The sequence below is a fragment of the Pipistrellus kuhlii genome, unplaced genomic scaffold, assembly GCF_014108245.1.
Source record: "Pipistrellus kuhlii isolate mPipKuh1 unplaced genomic scaffold, mPipKuh1.p scaffold_m20_p_3, whole genome shotgun sequence".
Taxonomy (NCBI): domain Eukaryota; kingdom Metazoa; phylum Chordata; class Mammalia; order Chiroptera; family Vespertilionidae; genus Pipistrellus; species Pipistrellus kuhlii.
The window spans coordinates 26,882,795-26,903,361 of record NW_023425529.1 but is presented as its reverse complement, the minus strand read 5'-3'; the positions used below and the strand labels follow the sequence as shown (position 1 = coordinate 26,903,361).

Genomic DNA, 20,567 nt, shown 5'->3' with positions numbered 1-20,567 from the left:
AAGAAATTTGCTTTGTATTAATAAGGGCAATGTTTTTGGTGTTTTTTTTTTAATTTTTGTTGTTGTTGTTTTTAAGTGCTTTTTTTGTGTGTGTGTATGCGTGTGTGTGTTTGAGTCAGAAATTGCATACAACAAAGAGGGAAAATCCTATATGGGCATCAGATAATGCTGAATATTTATATCTACTTGTACTTGATTTTTTTTTTTTAAGAGAGAGAGAGAGAGAGAGGAAAGGAAAGGGATAGAGAGATAAAAACATCTATGAGACAGAAACATCAATTGCCTGCCTCCTGTACACCCCCTACTGGGAATTGAGCGTACAACCAAAGCAAGCGCCCTGACTGAGGATTGAACCCGTGACCTCTTTTTTTGTGTGTGGATGCTCAACCAGTGAGCCACACCAGCCAGGCTGAATATTCATTTCTTAATAAACTTATACTAATAACAAAAGGAGAAGATTAAAGTTTATATAAAAATGTGGTCAAATGGTCCTTTCAAGTTAATTTAAAAGTGTGTTTTCTCAGATCAATGTATGCAATCTCTGGTTTTCTGTTTGTTGCTAATAGTAGGACACTTTTAGTTCTGAGTTCTAAAGGATAATATTTTTAGAAAAAAAGTATTTATTAAAATATTGTTATATGCTACTCTGTATACTTTGTGGTGGGAACTGAACATTTATGGATATTAATATGCATGTAGAAATATGAGCATTAAATAAATTTTTGCATATGTGCGCATGCACAGGTGTTCTCCCAATGAGAGGCCGTTGTCTCTCTTGAGGCTCTACCTCAGAGCATCCAAGAGGAAGGCAAAGCATAGATCAGTCTTCTAAAATGTTTGGTCCATACGCCACTAACATCTCAGTAACATGACACTTCCAAAAATGTTTGCGTATTTCACTTTCCATCATCCATTTGGAGTTTAGGTATATTCAGGCTATGACTCGGTGGGAATGGGTGATGAGAGAATGAACGGGTGCTAATCAACAAAATCTATAATGGAATCCAATGTAGACAAATAATAATATGCCTTAAAGAGCTCAAAAACAAAGTTTAAAGAGAACAAAATAGTGTCCTTATCTGAGGCAGCATAGCCTTTATATTACTTGGTTGCACTTTAACCCATTTGCGCCTGGAGATAAAGGGCTGGTGACTCTCCCGGGTTCTTTATTCTCCTCTGACCCAGGTAATAATGGAGAGCAGCCCAGAGAAGCCCTCCTGTCCCCAGCCTTGTGATTGTGTTCCACTGGAGGACAAACATGCTCCCCTCCCTTGTTTTGCTCACAAGAATCAGACTTAAAAGCAGCCACAGCAACAGCGATGAGAGGCTCAGATGGACGGTGCTTCCCTGTCCTCGCAGGCTCGCCTGTGGGGTTAGTTCAGGGAGCTGTGGTGCCCTCACAAAAGAAGTTTCTGTCTTTAATTTTGAAGGTTTTTTTTTTTTGTTTTTTTTAAGCTTCACGTTCATAGCGCAAGTTTGGTTATTGTCCTCTGGTTCTGTTCAAAAAGCTGTTTTCTGATGCGTTTGAAAAGCAGCTGTGGCTCTTTCTTCTGTCGGGGGCAGGGTGATTAGGTGCTCGGATCAGGCATCAGGTTTGGCAGGACTGCGCTGGGCTGCCTTTCCTGCTGACTGCCCTTGACAGTTGCAATTACTGCCCATTGTTCCTAGGTGGCTGGAAAATGGGGAGGATACAATGGTGTGCTGCCCTCTGGGGGTAAATAAGTTTGACTTAATGGATCTTGGGGGGTCAGACTGGATGATTATGTGGTGTCCAGGAATGTGGTTTTCATGCCACCTCAGAAGTTAGGCAAGAACAATGGCTTCGTTGTTTGGCAGCCTTTTTTTTATTTTTTTTATGAGGCAAATAAAGGTGTAAGTCTTATGGAGTCATACACTGTGTACACTGTTTTTGGTCAGGGAAGGGGAAAGATCAGTATGACCTTTATTCCATTATTAGATGATAATGGCACCTTAGAATAATTATTTGAATAGAATGTGCGCATACATTATGATGTGCACAGCTCCTACAATATTTACCGAGTCTTCTTGTGGATTGAGACTTTCCTCCTCTATTTAATCAGATCAGTTTTCATTTAACTTTCAGTTTCTTGCTCACTGAATTTAGTGGGGTGACCATGATTAACAAAATTATACAGGTTCCAGGTGCACAACTCTACCACACACCATCTGTAGTGTTCCTCACCCCAAGTCAAGTCTCCTAATTTGGTTCCAGGAAAAGTGCGAGCAAGTGAGTGGATATGTGGGTGTCTGAGTGTGTGCGTGTGCACACATCGCCAAGCACCTATTCTGAATATCTAAGACGTTAGCCAAGTGAGGACTGAGCTCAGTTCCTCAGTGCTGGCTTCAAGTTGTTGTGAGTGAATTACTTTCAGGGCATGTAGACAGATAGTAAAATTATAGCTTGGCAAAGTTCAAAGAAGTGTTTAGTTTTGTTTTTACTTTAGAAAGAGTAAAAATGATAAACTCTTTTATTGTTAATCCTCCCCCGAGGATGTGTTTCCCATTGATTTTTAGAGAAAGTAGAAGGGACGGGGAGAAAGAGAGAAACAGCAATGTGAGACAGACACATGGATTGGTTGTCCTGCTGAGGATTAAACCTGCAACCCAGGTTCATGTCCTTGACTGGCAATTGAGCCCCTGACCCTTCAGTGCATGGGCCAATGCTATAATCACTGAGCAACACAGGCCGGGGCAAAAATGATAAACTTTTAAAAGTAGGAAAACTAAATAGTCTTTGGTTTGGATAGTTTTGCTCCCAATAAATTGTCGTTATACCTGTTTAAAGTCAGTCTCACTTTTTAAGAAACAATGTGAGTCAGTAAAGGTCACCATTTTTAAAAGCATAAAATTATTTTTCAGGTTAGATTATTTTGCCTGTATGAATTTACACCATTTTATGGTCTGGTACTCTGGAAATGTGAAGTAATTAGATGTTAAAATTACGTTAGAAACAATCCTCCAACACGTGTGTGCGCACACGCACACACACACGCGCACACACAGGGACACTTGATCCAGTTTTGCAGAACAAAGCAGTTTGCCTAAAAGGCTTTGCAGACAGCAAGCAGTCCATCTATGTCACAAACTGATTAGCTACCTGAAGAAAATGATTATTTTTTCTTCTCAAATCAGCCCTATAGTGTAATGGGACAGTGTAGAGAGTTTTTCTCCCTTATCTAAAGCAGAGGCACTGAATAAGGGTCTTGTGAAGGAGAAAGCAATACCTTTCATAGCCTCATAGTTATTGGAAAGGGGACAACACAGCTCCTGCACCCCAGCTGGCAACCACTGAGCCACACACTGTTCAGCTAGCGCGACCTTCCACTACACTGAAGGTCACTGCATTGGCACTTCGCCTGAGGACAGTATCGGGGACCCATGGTGGCTCTGATGAATCTGAACAGATCATTTGTCCTTAGTAAAATCATTGCAACCTTTGTATAAATGTATTTGTAGCATTATAACAAAAAATATCTGCATCTAAAGTTCTCTCAAATAGCATTTCTATCTTGGTGAGGTTTTAAAAGAAGGGCATTGTTTGAGAGGTTTTCTGGCTAGGCCACTCAGAAGTGCCTAGATCAGTTTCTCCACCTGCCTTCTTTGAAGAATTCTTTAGAGCCTGGTTTCTTTCCCATCGGTGTCCCTGGTGGACCTTTCTCATACTACTCAGGAGGCATTCATTTAGGCAGGCCAAGTGTGGTGCCTGGTGGTAAAGAAAATGCCAACTGAGGTTAGTACAGTAAAAAAAAAAAAAAAAAAAAAAAAAAGGCCTTTTTTGAAAGCTATCATGTTGTACTTTCTAGAAGTTGGGACATAAAGGCAGATACCAAATAGCTCTGTAATGCCAGTAATGGATTCGAGGAAATAATCCATTCAGCAATAGGAGGGCCTTGCGGGACTTGTGAACTAAAGACACCCTGTGTGGACTGAGCATGTGGATTAAAGTAGATCCCCTCTTAGGTGACGTAACGTTCTGAGATAAAAGGGATTGTTGATTCAGTGTGTGGCCTGAAAGAGATAATTCTGTTTAAATAACATTGGACCATTTGAAAACAAGCAGCCTGGGGATAAGAATCAGATCCCAAGTAATAAATCTGAGGGGTTCTGCTTTGCTCTCTTGTTGGATAATAGCGCCCCTGAAAGAAGCATTAGCTGTACATCTAGATTCTCTCCCGTTAGTTTACTTATTTGCTCTATTTTTTTTTCCAGTTCATTCAACAAAGACTGCTAACCTGTTGGATCTGAGTTTGATTTATTTATTGATGGGTGATCTCTTTCTTTAAATGCAAAGTCTATAAAGCAGACATTCTTGTCTGGCTCGATTGTACACTGTAGCATCTCTAGCACCTAGATGAGTGTGAGGCACATAGGATGAACTCTGTGGGAATATGCTGAATAGATTAAAGAAAGGAGCCAGCCATTTGATATAGTTCTGGGGAAATTTGGCAATGCCTGGAGACATTTTTGACGTGTTATAACTAGGCAGGGAGTAGTACCAGCACATAGCCAGAGACACTAAACACAGATATCCAGAAAAAGAATTGCATGGCCCAAAATATTAGTGTCCTGATTGGGAAATCCTGATCTATGTGAAGAGTTGCCCAAGGGAAACCATTGGAGCACAAAAGCCTAAGTGGGAGCATGTGTGCATATTGGTTGTAGAGAAATTCAAAGAAGGGCATGTGACTGAAGGGCATGTTTTTGCAGAAGTAAAAGCGGGAGGAGATGATGCCATAGAAGTTGAGGGCAGATCATTCAGGGCTTTCTAAGGATAGGGAGTTTGAATGTTATATATGCGGCATTTTATAATATATACAGGCATGTGACATGATTTGATGTCCCTTCCTGAACTTGTAATTGGAGAATGGATTTTAGTAGGGGAAGAGGAAGCAGGTAGAGTGGGTTTTACTAGGGAAGGTAGAATGGTTTAGAAAACTGGTGTATTAATCAAAATAAGAGAAGACGGTAGTCTGGACTAAGGAGAGGTAGTGGAAATGACTGATTTATAATATGGCTTAAGGTTAACAGGATCCCCAATACATTCACTTTAGAAACTATGCAGAAGAAGGACTCCAAACAGTATGCGGATGGTGATATATCTTACTTTAGAGGGGGATGGCTAAAGCTGATTTCCTTTCCTGGTGGCTTTTGTTACGTTACATTAAGGAATGTTCTCTTTAAAGTCTAGAATGTTTTAAAACTATTATCAGAATTTTCAATATCCATAAGGTCATTTGTTAGTTCCACCCCACACACTGGGGGATAATGTAAAGAACATGGTAATTTTGAACCCTAGCTGATTTCATTCAGTGGCCAGAGTAGGGGTGTCGAACTCAATCAGAGAAGGGGCCAAAATCTAAAATCCAGCCTAAATCGTGGGCCGAATGGTTTACTGAACAGTCATAAACTGTCATTGTGATGGAAACGCAGCGGAGTGCAGTGATGACAGCGCGGTGCGGGCCACATTGCAAGGCCTGGCGGGACGGATTTGGCCCTTTGCGGGCCACATTGCAAGGCCTGGCGGGACGGATTTGACCCTCTAGCCGCTAGAGGGTGGACTGCAAACAAGGGGTCCTGGGTTTGATTCCTGTTAAGCACACATACTTCGGTTGCGGCTACTCCCTGGCTTGGCCCAGGGTTGGGGCTGGTGCAGGAGGCAACCAATAGATGTGTTTCTCTCACACTGATGTTTCTCTCTGTCTTGCCTTCTCTCTTCCACTTTCCCTAAAAAGCAATGGGAAAATATTCTCAGGTAAGGGTAAAAAAACAAAAACAAACAAAAATAATTTTGAGATGAAGCCATGGGATTTATTTCTTTATCTTGGTTTTATAAAAATGGGAAAAATTTATTCAACAAATAATAAGTTCCTTGGCTTACCTCTCTTGAGCTAAAACCAAAATACTTATGCAACTGTTTTATCAGATAACCCATCTCCTCATTTCCCTTAGCTATATGGCATGCCTAACTTCAGAGTGATATAAAGGGAATGGACTTTATTCTTTATGTTATTCATTTAATGGTTTTAGATGGCTTGGCATATGCCAGGTCCTGTTGTAGATAATGAAGATATAAAAATTGGTAACTAAGCCAAAACTGGTTTGGGTCAGTGGATAGAGCATTGGTCTGCAGACTGAAAGGTCCCGGGTTTGATTCTAGTCAAGGGCGTGTACCTTGGTTGCGGGCACATCCCCAGTAGGGGGGGTGCAAGAGGCAGCTGATGGATGATTCTCTCTTATTAATGTTTCTAACTCTCTATCCTTCTCTCTTCCTCTCTGTAAAAAAATCAATAAAATATATATTTTTTAAAATTGATAACTAAAAATTATTGTGTCACAACTGTGTCTGTTGACTTTAGGAGATAAGTGTGAAAATAAGATAAAATAAGATAATAAGATAAATCAATGAGTAAGTGCTGTAATAAAGAGACATACTATTTGAATTTCTAAGGAAGGGAATGGTTGTTATTAGTGGGAATAATGGAAAAAATCATAAGAATATAACACATGAGTTCCAGCATGAAGATTGAATGATTAGGTAGTTGGCGCTTATAAAGGATGTTATTCAGGAAGTATGGGGGGAAATTCAGTGTAACTAGAATTTAGATGCACAGAGGAAGTGGGAAGGTTGGGTTATATTTTGAATGAATTAATTCATTCTTACAACTCAATTGACATTTTATTCTGAAGGTAGTTGAGTTGTTTAAACAAAGGAAGTGATATGACAAGATTTGTTTCCTATGAAGCTAATTTTGGTGCCTGTTTAGAGGATAGGCCTATAGAAAGAAAAAACAGTGGCAGTAATTTCTATTAAAAGTTTGCTAAAACAATTCCTGAAAAAGATAAAGCATGGCAGTGGAGATGGAGAAGAGAATCTGAAACAAGAGCCCTCCCTAAGCATGCACAGCAGTGTTTGTGTTGTATTGTCAGGTGTGTAGAGGAAACTATTATGGGTTGAATGTGTCTTCTTAAAAATACCTAAGTTGAAGTTACAACCCCTAGTACCTCAGAATGTGACTGTATTTGGTGATAGGGTCTCTATAGTGGTAATTAAATGTAAATGGGTTCATTCAGGTGGGCCTTAATCCAATTAAGACTGGTATCCTTCTAAAGAAGAAAGTATTTGGACATAGATATATACAAAGAGAGATAATGTGAAGAAACAGAAAAAAAAACAAAAACAAACAAACAAACAAACAAAAAGTTGGCCAATTACATCCAAGGAGAAGGGTTTGGGACAGATCCTTTGCTCACAACCCTTAGAAAGAACCAACCTTGGTGACATTTTGTTATAGTAATAATGTTCATTGTAGAAACTTTTCTAAATATAATATGAAGAAAACACTAAAATGACCTATATTCCCATTCCTTAGAAAGAGCCATTATTGATATATAAATAATTTTTTTGTTTATTCTAAATTTATATGTGTGTATATGCATTGAGGTGTACATACAGAAGTCTCATTTCTATCCAACTTTTTAACCTAGCTTTATATTATGAACAAATTCTCATATCATTAACGATTCTTTGACTATCCCGTAATTATTTGATTACTAGTATTCTCATTTGATATTTGGATTGTTTCTCATATTTCATTACAAGTACTTATTAATACTTCATTTTCAATAGTTTTTTAGGATAGATTTTTAGAAGTGAAAGCATCCTCTTAAAGATGAGAGGCTTATAAGACAAGATATGTGTTATTTTTCCTAGTGTGTATTCTAGAAATGTGATAGCAGTTTACTTCTCTATTGACAGTGTATGAAGATGTACATTTTACCATTATTTGAATATTTTCATTTAAGAAACCGCCCCAGCATTTATATGATTTAATGTTAGGATTCTAATTACAATAGTCATATAGTTATTCTTAGAGTAAATGTCCTTTTTAAAAAATCCTCACCCAAGGATACGCTTTTATTGATTTTTAGAGGGGGAGGAAGGGGGAGAGAGAGAAACATCAATACGGGAGAAACACCTATCAGTTGCCTTATGACCTCACCTGAGCAGAGATGGAGCCTAAAACTTGGGCATGTGCCTTGATAAGGAATTGAACTTATAGCCTTTGGTGTATGGGTTAGCACTCCAATGAACTGAGCCACCCAGGCAGGGATAAATGTCCTTCTTTTTGGATGATTTGAATATCTGAAGTATAAGAAATCATTAATGACAATCTAATGAGCACTTGTAATGAATAAGGCAGGGGATATATGGCTTGATTCTTACCTTATATTCACTCAGAATTTCTTCTCTGGAGGTTTCTGTTCTAGCCCGTGCAAATTACATTAGGTACTTTATTCCCATTCTAAATGGGCACATGAAAATGAAAGTCAATAAGTCTGACAACTATGTCTTAAAAAAAAAACACACACACACACACACAAACATGCTTTTTCAGCATAATTAGTAGGTAGAAATACAGTGGGATGGGAAAGGGTGACTGAGTTATAACAGATTCTTCTTTCTAATTACAAATACAGGTGGCACATGCATTATTAAAATAGTGCTTAGTGTCTTATGTTTCAAGTGAAAATTGTAATAAAAAGTATGTTCTCTCCTCCACTAGTACTTTAGCACAGGGATCTTATCTATCTGGTGAGTTTTAGAACAATTCACGGCGATAATGTTTCTGTTTCTGTTTCAGTGAACTGCTCACCTCTTCAAATATGTATTTAATTGACTAAGATGATAGTTTTCTATTGAATTTTAGAGAGAGTGGAATGGAAAGGGAAAGACAGAGGGACAGAAACATCAATGTAAGAAAGACACACATGAGAGAGACACATCGACTAGTAGGCTCCCACAAAGGCCCCTACAGAGGCCAGGGATCGAGCCTGCAATCTAGGCACATGCCCTTGACTGGAATTGAACTCCAGACCCTCAGTCTGTGGGCTAATGCTCTATATACTTAGACAAACTGGCTAGGGCCACTGGTGTACTTTAAAATCTTGAACATACTATTTATTTTAAATAACTGCTGTGACTTCTCCAAATCTTGGATTTAACTGTAATATTGGCTGCTCATAATATGGTCTGTTCATTTTCCAACCACATTATATTACTTCATGATAGACTAAATGCACATTCTCAAACTTGAGTATTTTCTCTGCTAGCTTTCTTTTTTTTTTTTAGTATATTTTATTGATTTTTCACAGAGAGAAAGGGAGAGAGATAAAGAGCCAGAAACAATGAGAGAGAAACATCGACCAGCTGCCTCTTGCACACCTCCTACTGGGGATGTGCCCTAAACCAAGGTACATGCCCTTGACCGGAATCGAACCTGGGACCTTTCAGTCCGCAGACCGACGCTCTACCACTGAGCCAAACCTGCTTCGGCTCTGCTAGCTTTCTTAAAGGAAGTCTAAGTGACATATGAGAAGAGTCTAAGGCTTGCTTGGCTATTTTCCCAACTTTTTTAATGTATGATTCCTTAGTTCTGATTCCTCAAGATTCTTTTTAAGGAATCATATCATTGGTAATAACACCTTGAACTGTTAATAATTATGGTTATTTCCTAGCCTGTATTGATCAGTTGTTAAGCCTTGACCCATGAATCAGGTGGTCATTGTTCAATTCCCAGTTGGGGCACATGCTTGGGTTGGAGGCTTGAATCTCAGTAGAGGGTGTACAGGAAGCAGTCAATCAATGATTTTCTTTTAACATTGATGTTTCTATCCCATCCTCTCCCTCCCTTCCTCTCTCTGAAATCAATAAGATAAAATAAAATAATTATGGTTATTAAATATTCATGTCTTTGTATTGCCTCTTTAATTTGATTTAAAAGATAATTAGGTTCATGCACTGTGTTTTAGACCTCTTTTTACTTTATACTTCTTATGTCCATCAAGCCTCAACATAGAACATTAAAAATAATAGCTAGTCAGCCTACAGTTTACTTGTGAAATAAAAGGGGGGGAGTATAGATTATTACTTGTTATATAAAAAAATCAAAACATTTATTTATTCTGATATTTCATGATGGGTAAATAATGATGACATTTTACTATTGAGTTAAAATCTAAAAAAAAAACAAAACCATGTTGATTTGTGTGCAGAACCTTACATTTGGAATAGTTCTCAATACAATAGAATCATTGCCATTGAAGAATTCTCTTCTCATTTTTCTCTTCTCCTATGTTTTCTTGCTGTGTTATATTCAGGAACTCCTGAAAGCCTAGCTGAGAAGGAGAGGCAGCTTATGGGTATGATCAATCAGCTGACCAGTCTGCGAGAGCAGTTGTTAGCTGCCCATGATGAGCAGAAGAAACTGGCTGCATCTCAGATTGAGAAACAACGCCAGCAAATGGAGCTGGCCAAGCAGCAGCAAGAACAGGTGAGTAAGAAATAGAGACATAGTCAATTTCCTCAGGCTTGGTTTTGCCTGCTACTATGCCATTCCCCTAGGCATACAAAGATCATTTCAAGCCCCTCTCCCCTTTTGCCCACATAAATAAGTAAAAAGGCAAAGGCAAAGCACACTGATCTGAAGAAAGCTATCCACTGCTTTAGTTGTGAGTAACATGGAAGTAATGACAATCAAGGTGCTGATAGGTCATGAGAGAAGTACCAAAAACTGTGGAGAGTCAAGAGAACATTTCTAGTCAGGAGCATGAAAGATTTCATGAAACAGGTGTTTGTTATGGAGCTTTGAAGAATAGGTAGGATTCACCATGTAAAGTAAAATTTCAATTATGGGGCAGGAATTTTAGATAATAAAAATGAGTGAGAATCTAAACTAGATAGGGCGTTGACCATGGAAAAAGAAAAGAAGAAAGCAATAAACAGGTGGAAGATTTACGTTTAGTTGAATTTTTGAGTGGGCAACTGGCAGAAGAAAAGTGTTGAGCCATAGGGAAGATCAGGGGGAGGGCTACGTTGGAACAGCAGCTGACTATATGGTGTTGAATTAGAGCTGTTGTCAGGTTATCCCTCTACAGGTAAGTGAGAGAAAGGTAGAAATACCAATCAAGGGAGATCTGACTTAAATGTCTTAGATCATCTACATAGACATGGTAGTTCAATACACTGGAGTAGATAATTTTTATTCATTTTCAATCAAGTCCTTCTTATGTGCCTGGCACTGAGCTAGCTAACTGCTGAGGCTACCTCAGTTAACCAGAAAGACAAAGCCCAAATTCCAGTGGAAAGAGGTGATTAACAAAGAAAAAGAAACTAACAAAATAATCTCAAGTAGTGGTAAGTTATTTGAAGAAATATAAGAAGAATAATTGGATAAATAGTTACTTGTATGTCCAGGCAGTATTTCTTAGCTAGGGTGACTGGATCAAGCATTTAGGCTCAAATTGAAATGACACACAAGACACGGCCATATTAATATCTTGAGCCCTGAGTGTTTCATAGAAATAGCAGGTTCATAGGCCTTGACTTAGAGAATGGGTGAAATCATGAGAAAATGGACATGAACTAAGGGTAGATACTTGGAGATACTGATATATAGCTGCTGAAGAGTGGAAAATGAACAAATTTAGAAGAATCTATTATATTTGTCATTTAGATTCTTATTGTTGGTTTTAATATGTGGCTTCTATGGAGCTTTTGTAGCAGAAATCAGATAGTCAGAAATGACATATAGAAGAACTTATACATAGTGAGAAACTGGTAACAAAGCATAAGAACTGATTCTTAAACAAAAATTGCTATTAATGAGAAGGGAAAGTAGAGGATACTAATTGTCCATATAGAGATGGTGCATCTTTTAGAGGGATAACATCCTATGTTTGTGCTCAATACACTCACCATCCATATTGGAGTAGAGTCATTCTTTAGTCAGAGGTACTCAATACTGTCAAACGTTCCAAACTGCTCTCAAAATGTAAACTAGCATAGTTGAAAGGGGTAAAGAAATATTCAGAATATATTTGAAGAGATGCCCTATTTTCAAATTATCCTCTCTACTTGGTGGTTCATATCTGCTTGAAAGATGACATTTTTATTTTTACTGAAATGTTTCATCATTTTATTTTAATATATATTTGGCCTGTTATTGGCTATGGCCCATATTTCTCTTGCATTACCCTCCTACAATAAAACAGTTCAGAATGCTAGCCTATGATAGTCTAGAAAAACACGTCTTTTCATGTATTTTTTTAATTTTCAGTACCATCAGACATCTGAATTCTAGAAAATCCTGGTAGCCTCTGAAACTGGAGCTCAGATAGGGTTATTTCTCTGTAAAAAAAAAAATCCCCACTTCGGTGGGTTGAGAGTCCCTAAAACTCTGAGCAATCACTAATGGAAAGCAAGGCTCCTTTCTTTCTCTTTCACATTCTGGCCCATCCCCAAATATCATCACAAGGTTCTAGAATGTTTTACTTTCTCTGACATTCTCCTTTGATCTTGAGAAATCCTTAAGTTTTTCCAGAATGTCTTCCCTATGTTGGAGAGATGCCAGGCAGTGATGCCTACCCAGCCTGTGAGAAGACCCCTCCTGAGGGCCGCAGGTCAGATTTCCAGAGCCCATCTGCTCTCCCAGGTCCTCTCCTCCATGCATTTCTGACATGTGTAGTCAACACACTGTGGTCACTTCTCTTTTCATCAGGACACGGGGATATCTCTGAATGACATTTAGTATTTTTTCGTTAAGATACAAGTTAGATTCATCTTCTCCTGAGAGTTTCTTTTCTGACTCTCCTCTTAACACTCCCTACTTAGTATACAGCACATGCCTCCTCTGCATACTCTAGTCTTCCTCTGATAGCCCTTAGAGATGCTAATGATCTTGTTCACTGATCAGCCTTTCCACCAGATCATAAGCCCCATTCCACATTCATCTATTCAAAAAATACCAATTTACCTTGTCAAATGATCTCTCTAGATGCAGGTTTATAATAGGTTGTGAGGAACAATGACAGAAGAAGAAAGAGCAAATAGGAGGCTATCACAATAATTCAGGCAAGAGGGAACAGTAACTTGGAATAGGAAGAAGGATGAAATGGTATGAAGGGGTCAGTTTCTTGATAAATCCTTAATATCAATTAAAATATTGGGGTGTGGGAACAGGACTTAGGCGAAAAAAATGAATTTCATTTTATCTTTTCTACTATCTCCTTTCCTACCTTTCTGCATAAAAAAATGTTTTTACTATATTCCTAAGATAAAAGAAAACATTACAATAAACATAGTTGTATTGATGTCCATAAGGGAAATAGAAAGTTCATTGTGCAGCCAGGCAGATCCATCCCCTTTCTTTCATTCATAGTAAAGGACTTTACTTGTATTTTATCCTGAATTTTTAGCTTTCCGATACTGAATTCAAAAAAATACACTTTTTAATGAAAATGGCAATGATGAGGATAAGAACCAGTGCTTGCTTATAGGAGAGTTATGTTACATTCTCATGAGAAGGTAGCCTATCCTTTATGATGCAATAAGGTGTTTTAAAATTCTCTTCTTGTGTATTCAATCAAGCATTCTGCATTAACTATTCAGGCTTTTTGCAAATGGTGAGCAAAATATTCATGACCCATACCATCGTACATAATAAGTAAGAGGATATTATCAGAGCAAATAACGCATGATGGTGCTAGTTGCTGGCATTTCAGATGGCTATCTTTCGGATGACACAACTGAGTTTAGTTTTGTTGAATTTGAAGTGCCTTTGGGAATGACATTGGATAAGTGGGTCTGAAGCTTGCCGCAAAGGTCTAGTCTGCAGAAATAAGTTTATAAGCACTTGGACTACATATGGGAATAGGTATAGAGGGAAAAGAATTACATCTAAAATTAAGCCTTATAGCACTGCAACAGTGGATAAAGCCTTCAAAGGCGACTGAGAAGGAACAGACTGAGACTTAGGATTAAAATCAGGACAGCGTGGTGTACTAGGAGTCAAGGAAGAAGGTGCGGGAACCACTGAAAGCTTTGAGTGTTGCATTCTGTTGATAGGTCAAAATGTAAGGACTAAAAATCAGTTCTCAGTTTACAAAATGGAAGTGACTGGTGACTTGATTAAGAATCATTTTAGTTGAAAATGGGAGCAGGAATCAGAATGGAGTATGTTGAGGAGTTGGCAGCTTAGAGGCAGAAATGAGGACAGTATTTACCAAAACACAACCAACAAACACAAAACCTCACTAAGAAGTAAAGCATCTTACAATAGATTGTGCTACTCTGAATTCCTGGGTCACAAAATCCCCCTGTTTCATCCATACTCTCATAGAAAACAACTGAAAATGTCAGAGATAGTACATTTTTAAGATATTGCCAGGAAGTGGGATTTTTGAAATGAACATTTCATACTGGATTAGATCACTGTTGTAGTGTCTTGGGGCATCATTCATTTTAGGCCCAAAGAGCCATGATGGTTCCTGAAGATTGAATGTCTTAACTGATCTACTTAATGAGAAACCTCTGGTACTGTACAGGCACAAGCATATCTATTTGCATCATCTTAATAATCAGTGTCAGATCAAACTTTGAGAAACAGAACATTGATAATTTTCCCATAGGACTGATGTATACACTTTAAATTGTCCCATGTGCTATTTCTCCACAGATTGCCAGACAGCAGCAGCAACTTCTGCAGCAACAACACAAAATCAATTTGCTTCAGCAACAGATCCAGGTCAGAAATCATAATTTCATACATTCTCCCAATTAAAAAAATGTATATTTGTTTCTTATTTTTTAGATGTACCTGATTGAAATGGTCTATAGAGTAAAAATTACTTTCAACCTACCGTATTTTTCGGACCATAAGACGCACTTTTTTCCCCCCAGAAGTGGGGGGAAAAAGTCCCTGCGTCTTATGGTCCAAATATAGCCTACACATATACTTTAAAAAAAAAGGTTTTTTACTTGCTCGGCTCTGTGTGGTCTCTGTGTGCTTGCCCGGCTCTAAAATGGTTCTAAATGCTGCTGTTTACTTTACAGGGTTGATTACATGTGTTTATGACTGTGATATTGGGTTTTAATGCACATAATATATTTTAGGACACTATTTGTTTCAGAATCTTTTTTTCTTCATTTCCCTTCTCTAAAAACTGGTGTGTCTTATGGTCCGGAGCGTCTTATGGTCCGAAAAATACGGTAATTCATGCTGTGTTTCCTCCTGTGCCAGGAGAATGATACAGCAGTGACCCTGTCATGGGCCCTCCTGTGTCAGGGAGTTTCAGTCTAAGCAGGCTGACCACAATTTTCATCCCATATTGAAGGGAAGTTAATGTTAGAAAGGTTTAATTTTCTCTGTTGTTTCTTATGGAAAATGTGCCATGAATGTGTTCTTAGTGGTGGAAATGCAGGGGAAACAAAGCAGAAAGGTAGAATGGGTTTTCATTTAGTCATGGCAGTAAGAACTGTGCTGTATGCTCAAGAGCCGTGTACAATAAAGGTTGAAGTTAGAAAACATAATGATTTGCTGTTCAAGTAGAATCTTACCCTTAGTATAGACAGTGGAATTTATAACCTCCATATTTTTCTTATGTGGAAATTCACAATGATGAGAAGCATCAATTAAGAACAAAGAAAGCAGTTGTACTGGTAACAACAGGAAAAAATACCTTGCCAGTGATGTCTTGTCTCTGACACTAGTGTCACGAACTTGGACAGAATTTGTACCCCTTCCTAAAAATTCCTTTTCTGGAAGCACTTATTTCATGGAGTGTTTATGAGGATTTAATGAAGCCATGGATGGGTGGCTTTAGTGTAATATCAATACGAATATAGTAAGTGGTCAGTACATACTTGCTGTGACTAGCAAGGAAAGGAACCTGAGTCATGGATCTATGAATCTAACCCTGTGTAACATCATCCACCTGGAAGCCACTATTAGATTTGCAGTCAGATTATGTGGGGAAACATTTATCGTACTCTTGAAGTTTTACCTTGAGAACCCAATATATTTTATTAAAAGTGGGTATCATAAAAGATGGAAGAAAATGTGTCAAAAAAATTCATTTGTTAATCATGTTTAGACTTCTTTGTCAACAGAGTTTATTCCACTGTATCTAATTTATTTTTTTCTGGATTATATAGCCCACAGGGTTTATTCATTCTTGTTCTCCCTGAGATTTCAGTGAACCGGTCACAGCCTCAGTGAGATGATCCAAACAAAATATTCACCTTCCTTAACTGTGATTATTAGAAGCATATTTCTAATGGATTATGTTCTATCAGGAGTGTGGTTGCTCAATAGTTTAAAACTGTTCATTGGATTTCCATGTTTAGTCTAAGTATGATGACTTTGAGTATAGTTTTAGTTGATGGTATCAGATTTAAAATGTTTTTCATTATTGAAAACTTATTATAACAAAAAATGTTATGGCAAGTTCTCAATATAAATAAGGCACAATTCTATTGTATAATCAGTGATGTTGCCCTTTGCAAACCATTTGATTTTACTATAGTTTGATGAAGGTACCAAAAGTTCTGAATTTTTACAAATTTTTATGAGACTGAGAGAGTCCTTTGTTAAGCAGAATTGCAAAAATGTATCTAACCCCATATTTAAATATGTAGAAGGCTAAGCTTTGTTTGACCACTTAAATGTAATCATCATCTTCCGTTCCTTTTTTTAAATTATTTTATAATTATGAACACTATATATATATATATATATATGTATATATATATATATGTATATATATATATACACACATATATATATATATATATATATATATAATGTGGATTTTAAGTTCTGTTATAATGACCAAGCATTGAAATGGATGGATTCAAGCCAAGTTTAATGACCTGCCCAACATCACACAACTAGTTACAAGTAGAGCTAGGATCAGAGACAAAGTTTTCTGATGGTTAATAGAAATTTTGCTAAGTATGAGCAATTTAAAAGCTTAGAATTTCATTTGATCAAAATGTTAAGCTGCTGGCTTCCACTAGTTCCCAGAGTGAAAAAACCGCATACCCATTAGTCCCTAAAGGGAATAAGGTCACACTGATGGTAATTTGGGAAAAACATTAAGAGAGATGTTGAGATATTATATCTGTGTGTTTTCCCCTCTTTCTAGTTTTAGTACAGATAAATGATACTGACAGAGTCAACATCCATCAAGTTATTACTTTAAGAAAGAGTTTGGGAAGTAGGAAATATTCCAGGTAAAAATAAGTACTGAGCAAGACTGATAATCTGAAAGGAATTCATTTTCACAGCTTTTGGTATATTCATTAACTAAAACCATAGTTCTAAAGCATATTTTATAAATTGTTAATTTGGTGCAGTCTTACAAGCACTTAATAGTTATAAAATGCATAATATATTTAAAATTGTCTGTTGAGAGATTGTTCAAACGGTTATGAGAGGCACTAATATACTGGTAAATGTAGAAATAAAAGATTAAGAAGGTAGAATAGATGCTGCTATTTACACATAAATCTTTACCATATTTTTGAGAATGTTTTCTCTTTCTTCTCTTCTTTCCACATTTTCTTCATCAGCATACGTCAAGTAGGAAGAACAGCAAAACTCAAACCTGCTACAATAGAAGGCAGTCAATTATATAGCAAATTTTATTATAAAATAATGTTTTGTGAATGCATATGTAATCAAATGCTCGCATAAGAATATTTATCATAGATTAAAATGTCTTTAATATCAGAAAATATGTACATATTTTGAATTTGAGCTACTTTATTTCTTTCTTAAATATGGAGCTTTAAAACCTTGTAGAAATAAGCATACCAATTTACATTATTCATCTTGATTGCATTTTCTTTGATGTTTTATTCTGTTGTTGCTTTGGACTTTAGAAAAATATGTGTTGTAATTCCTTTATTGATAGAATAGCAGACATCAGTGTTTCTATTCCACACACAAAAAAGACTTCCCTTAAAATTTTGGTTTCAATTGAAATATATGACATTAACTTGGTCCAAATATTGGTAAAGGCATACAATACCTTAAATTTGTTAGACAGATCTGCTTTGTGGGTTACATGGTAAGAAAGCAGGAGAAATTGTCACACTCGAGGGATATGTTAAATAACTGAAGAAGACATTCCCCAACATTTTTCTCATTCTTTTACTGAGATGTCTGTAAAGGAGAGGTTAATTTAGACATGTTTATTTCATTTGAAGTACATGTCATTTAATTTTTACAATGTATGAACAAGTGTGTATGTGTCTGTATGCAAACACATTCACATACTGGTATTCTAATGCCATATCAAGTAAAACTTATCAGGACCTGTTAATTCTATTTTTTTCAACTCCAAATGAAAAGAGTGGTGGTAGGTTTTACTCAAGTACTTTTTTGAAGAGAAAATGCCATAGGAATTATTAAATAACAGTTTTTCTTAATAACTTAGGATCAGTTCTTCATGATCCATATTTTTCTCTTTATAAAAACCATCCTTGGCTCTAAAATTGCATTATTCTAATTGCACTGAAAATACAGTCTACTTTACTTCCTTATAGAGAATTAGAATTTCAAGTTAAAGTTGTTTCCAGGTTAATACATAACTCAGGATTAAAAGAAGAATTAATAAAGTTTTATGTTATCCTTTGTAACATCATAAACCAGTTCACTCTACAAAGAAAATCATATCTTAATGCCAGAAATATCCTATTATCCCTCTAGAACTGTATCATTTCTTTATGAGATTCTTAATTTTAGGAACATCAAGAATTTTCAGTCTCCTTTTTTTTTTTTTTTTTTTTTTTTTACTAGTTGGCAATGTTTCCTTTAATTGTCCTTAAAGAAAGAACATTTTTTATATTCCTACTTACTTCCTATTTGGGTAACTTTTAATGCACATTAGTAGTACATTAGTACAAATGTATAAATGTGTCAGAGAAAAATATCTTTCTAGATTTTTTGAGGGTAAGGTTTCTACTGTATTGCTTCTGTCTACCATGGCCAATTTTTAGTAATTTTATATTCTGACTAATCTAGCTTTTATATTAAATCATTTCTAATACTGATAGTTAGATGGTTTATGTTCCCAATAATGATCCTAGACCCGTGGTTCATCTTGACCTGGTTCACTGTTACCAAACATTTTTAAAGTAAATGAATGTGACCTCTATGAACTTTCATTATGGCAATAAAGTGAATGTCCCTGGAGACCCAGTTTCCCTTTTATATTGAAGCATTGTATGGGATAGAGTTTCTATAGCTTTTGGCTGGGGAAGCATGTCCTAGTTTTAAATGTTTTACTCTATTTTAATAATAATGGAATTTAAGGTTTTTATTAGCATCTAATAAGGCCAAGTCAAAACATGTTTTACTATGAAATCCATTTACAATATTTTTAAGGGCAAATTTAAAGATATTGTACTTCTTGTTAAAGGAATACTCATCATGATCCCCATACTGAAATTTCAGTGTTAGAATTTTCATAAGAGATTCCACAAATTTGTTTCATTTCCCCTTCTGTTAAATTTTTCCTACTCTTGTTCATTGTTTTCTCTTGAGGGCAAATAATTGATATTTAATAACTCCCTGTCATTGTTTCTGATTCCTAAATTAAAAATGTTCAGGTATGATGATAGTTTTGGGCTGTTGTTTCTGTCTGGAGCTAAAGGCAGGGCAAATAACAAATCTTTGTTCTTTTACATTGTTACTTCTCTAGTGTATGTTCCACAGTATGTAGGAAAAAACTTGGTTCTTTAGGTGGTATAGAAATATATTTAACTCTATGAAATACAATTTTAATAATGACTTAATCATTCAATTAAATACACTCATTTCACTGAGCAGGAGCTACTTTTAAATCCTTTTTTTTTTTTTTAATACATCTCCTACTGATTACCTAATGATAGTCTTTCATTCATTCATGTTATTTCTCTATGCAGATAAACGTCTCTGCAGATAGAGATAAAGAGAGATTTATGTGCATATACATTTCAATTTTTATTGGTTTAACACATGCATATGTATTTCAATTTTTATTGATATAGACAATTTAACAAAAAAAAAGTATATGAGAGCACATTTTCTGGAATTAGACATACCTGAATTCAGTCTCTGCATCTTCACACCTCATCTATATGATCTTGGGAAAGTAACTTAATCCCTCTGTTTCATTACTCCCATCTATATAATGGGAATTACAATACTCAAATCACACCTGGTTAATTTGAGGATTAAATGGGATCATGCCTGGCATGTAGTGAGCACACATTGCTAAAATTTTCTGCCTAAATCATCAGAGAGGGAACTAGGTCTCTCTGTATTTCTAATGATGGACAATTTAATGACTACTACCAGCAAAAGGAGAATTTCTAGGGGAAAAAAATACAATCTATGTTGCAGGAGCCACTGAAAACTGTACCTTCAGTGTTCCAAATTCATATAATTTTAGAATTGCAAGGGATTTTTACTTATTTTTTATTTTTTTAAATATATTTTATTGATTTTTTACAGAGAGGAGGAGAGAGGGATAGAGAGCTAAAAACGTTGATGAGAGAGAATCATCAACCAGTTGCCTCTTGCACACCCCTTACCGGGGATGTGCCCGCAACCAATGTACATGCCCTTGACCGGAATCGAACCTGGGACCTTTCAGTCCACAGACCGAAGCTCTACCACTGAGCCAAACCAGTTTCAGCTGCAAGGGATTTTTAGAAAGCC

General features: G+C 36.5%; 1 protein-coding gene across 11 annotated transcripts in view; it reads left to right on the top strand.

The window, feature by feature from the left end:
- The window catches only part of SOX5 (SRY-box transcription factor 5), a 941,098-nt gene that overhangs the window by 727,700 nt on the left and 192,831 nt on the right, over positions 1-20,567 (top strand). For all 11 annotated transcript variants that reach the window (XM_045587843.1, XM_036455682.2, XM_045587842.1 and 8 more), the window contains 2 exons: positions 10,180-10,352; positions 14,535-14,603. In XM_045587843.1, the coding sequence (XP_045443799.1) occupies positions 10,180-10,352; positions 14,535-14,603 (242 nt within the window). The remainder of the gene's footprint in view (positions 1-10,179; positions 10,353-14,534; positions 14,604-20,567) is intronic.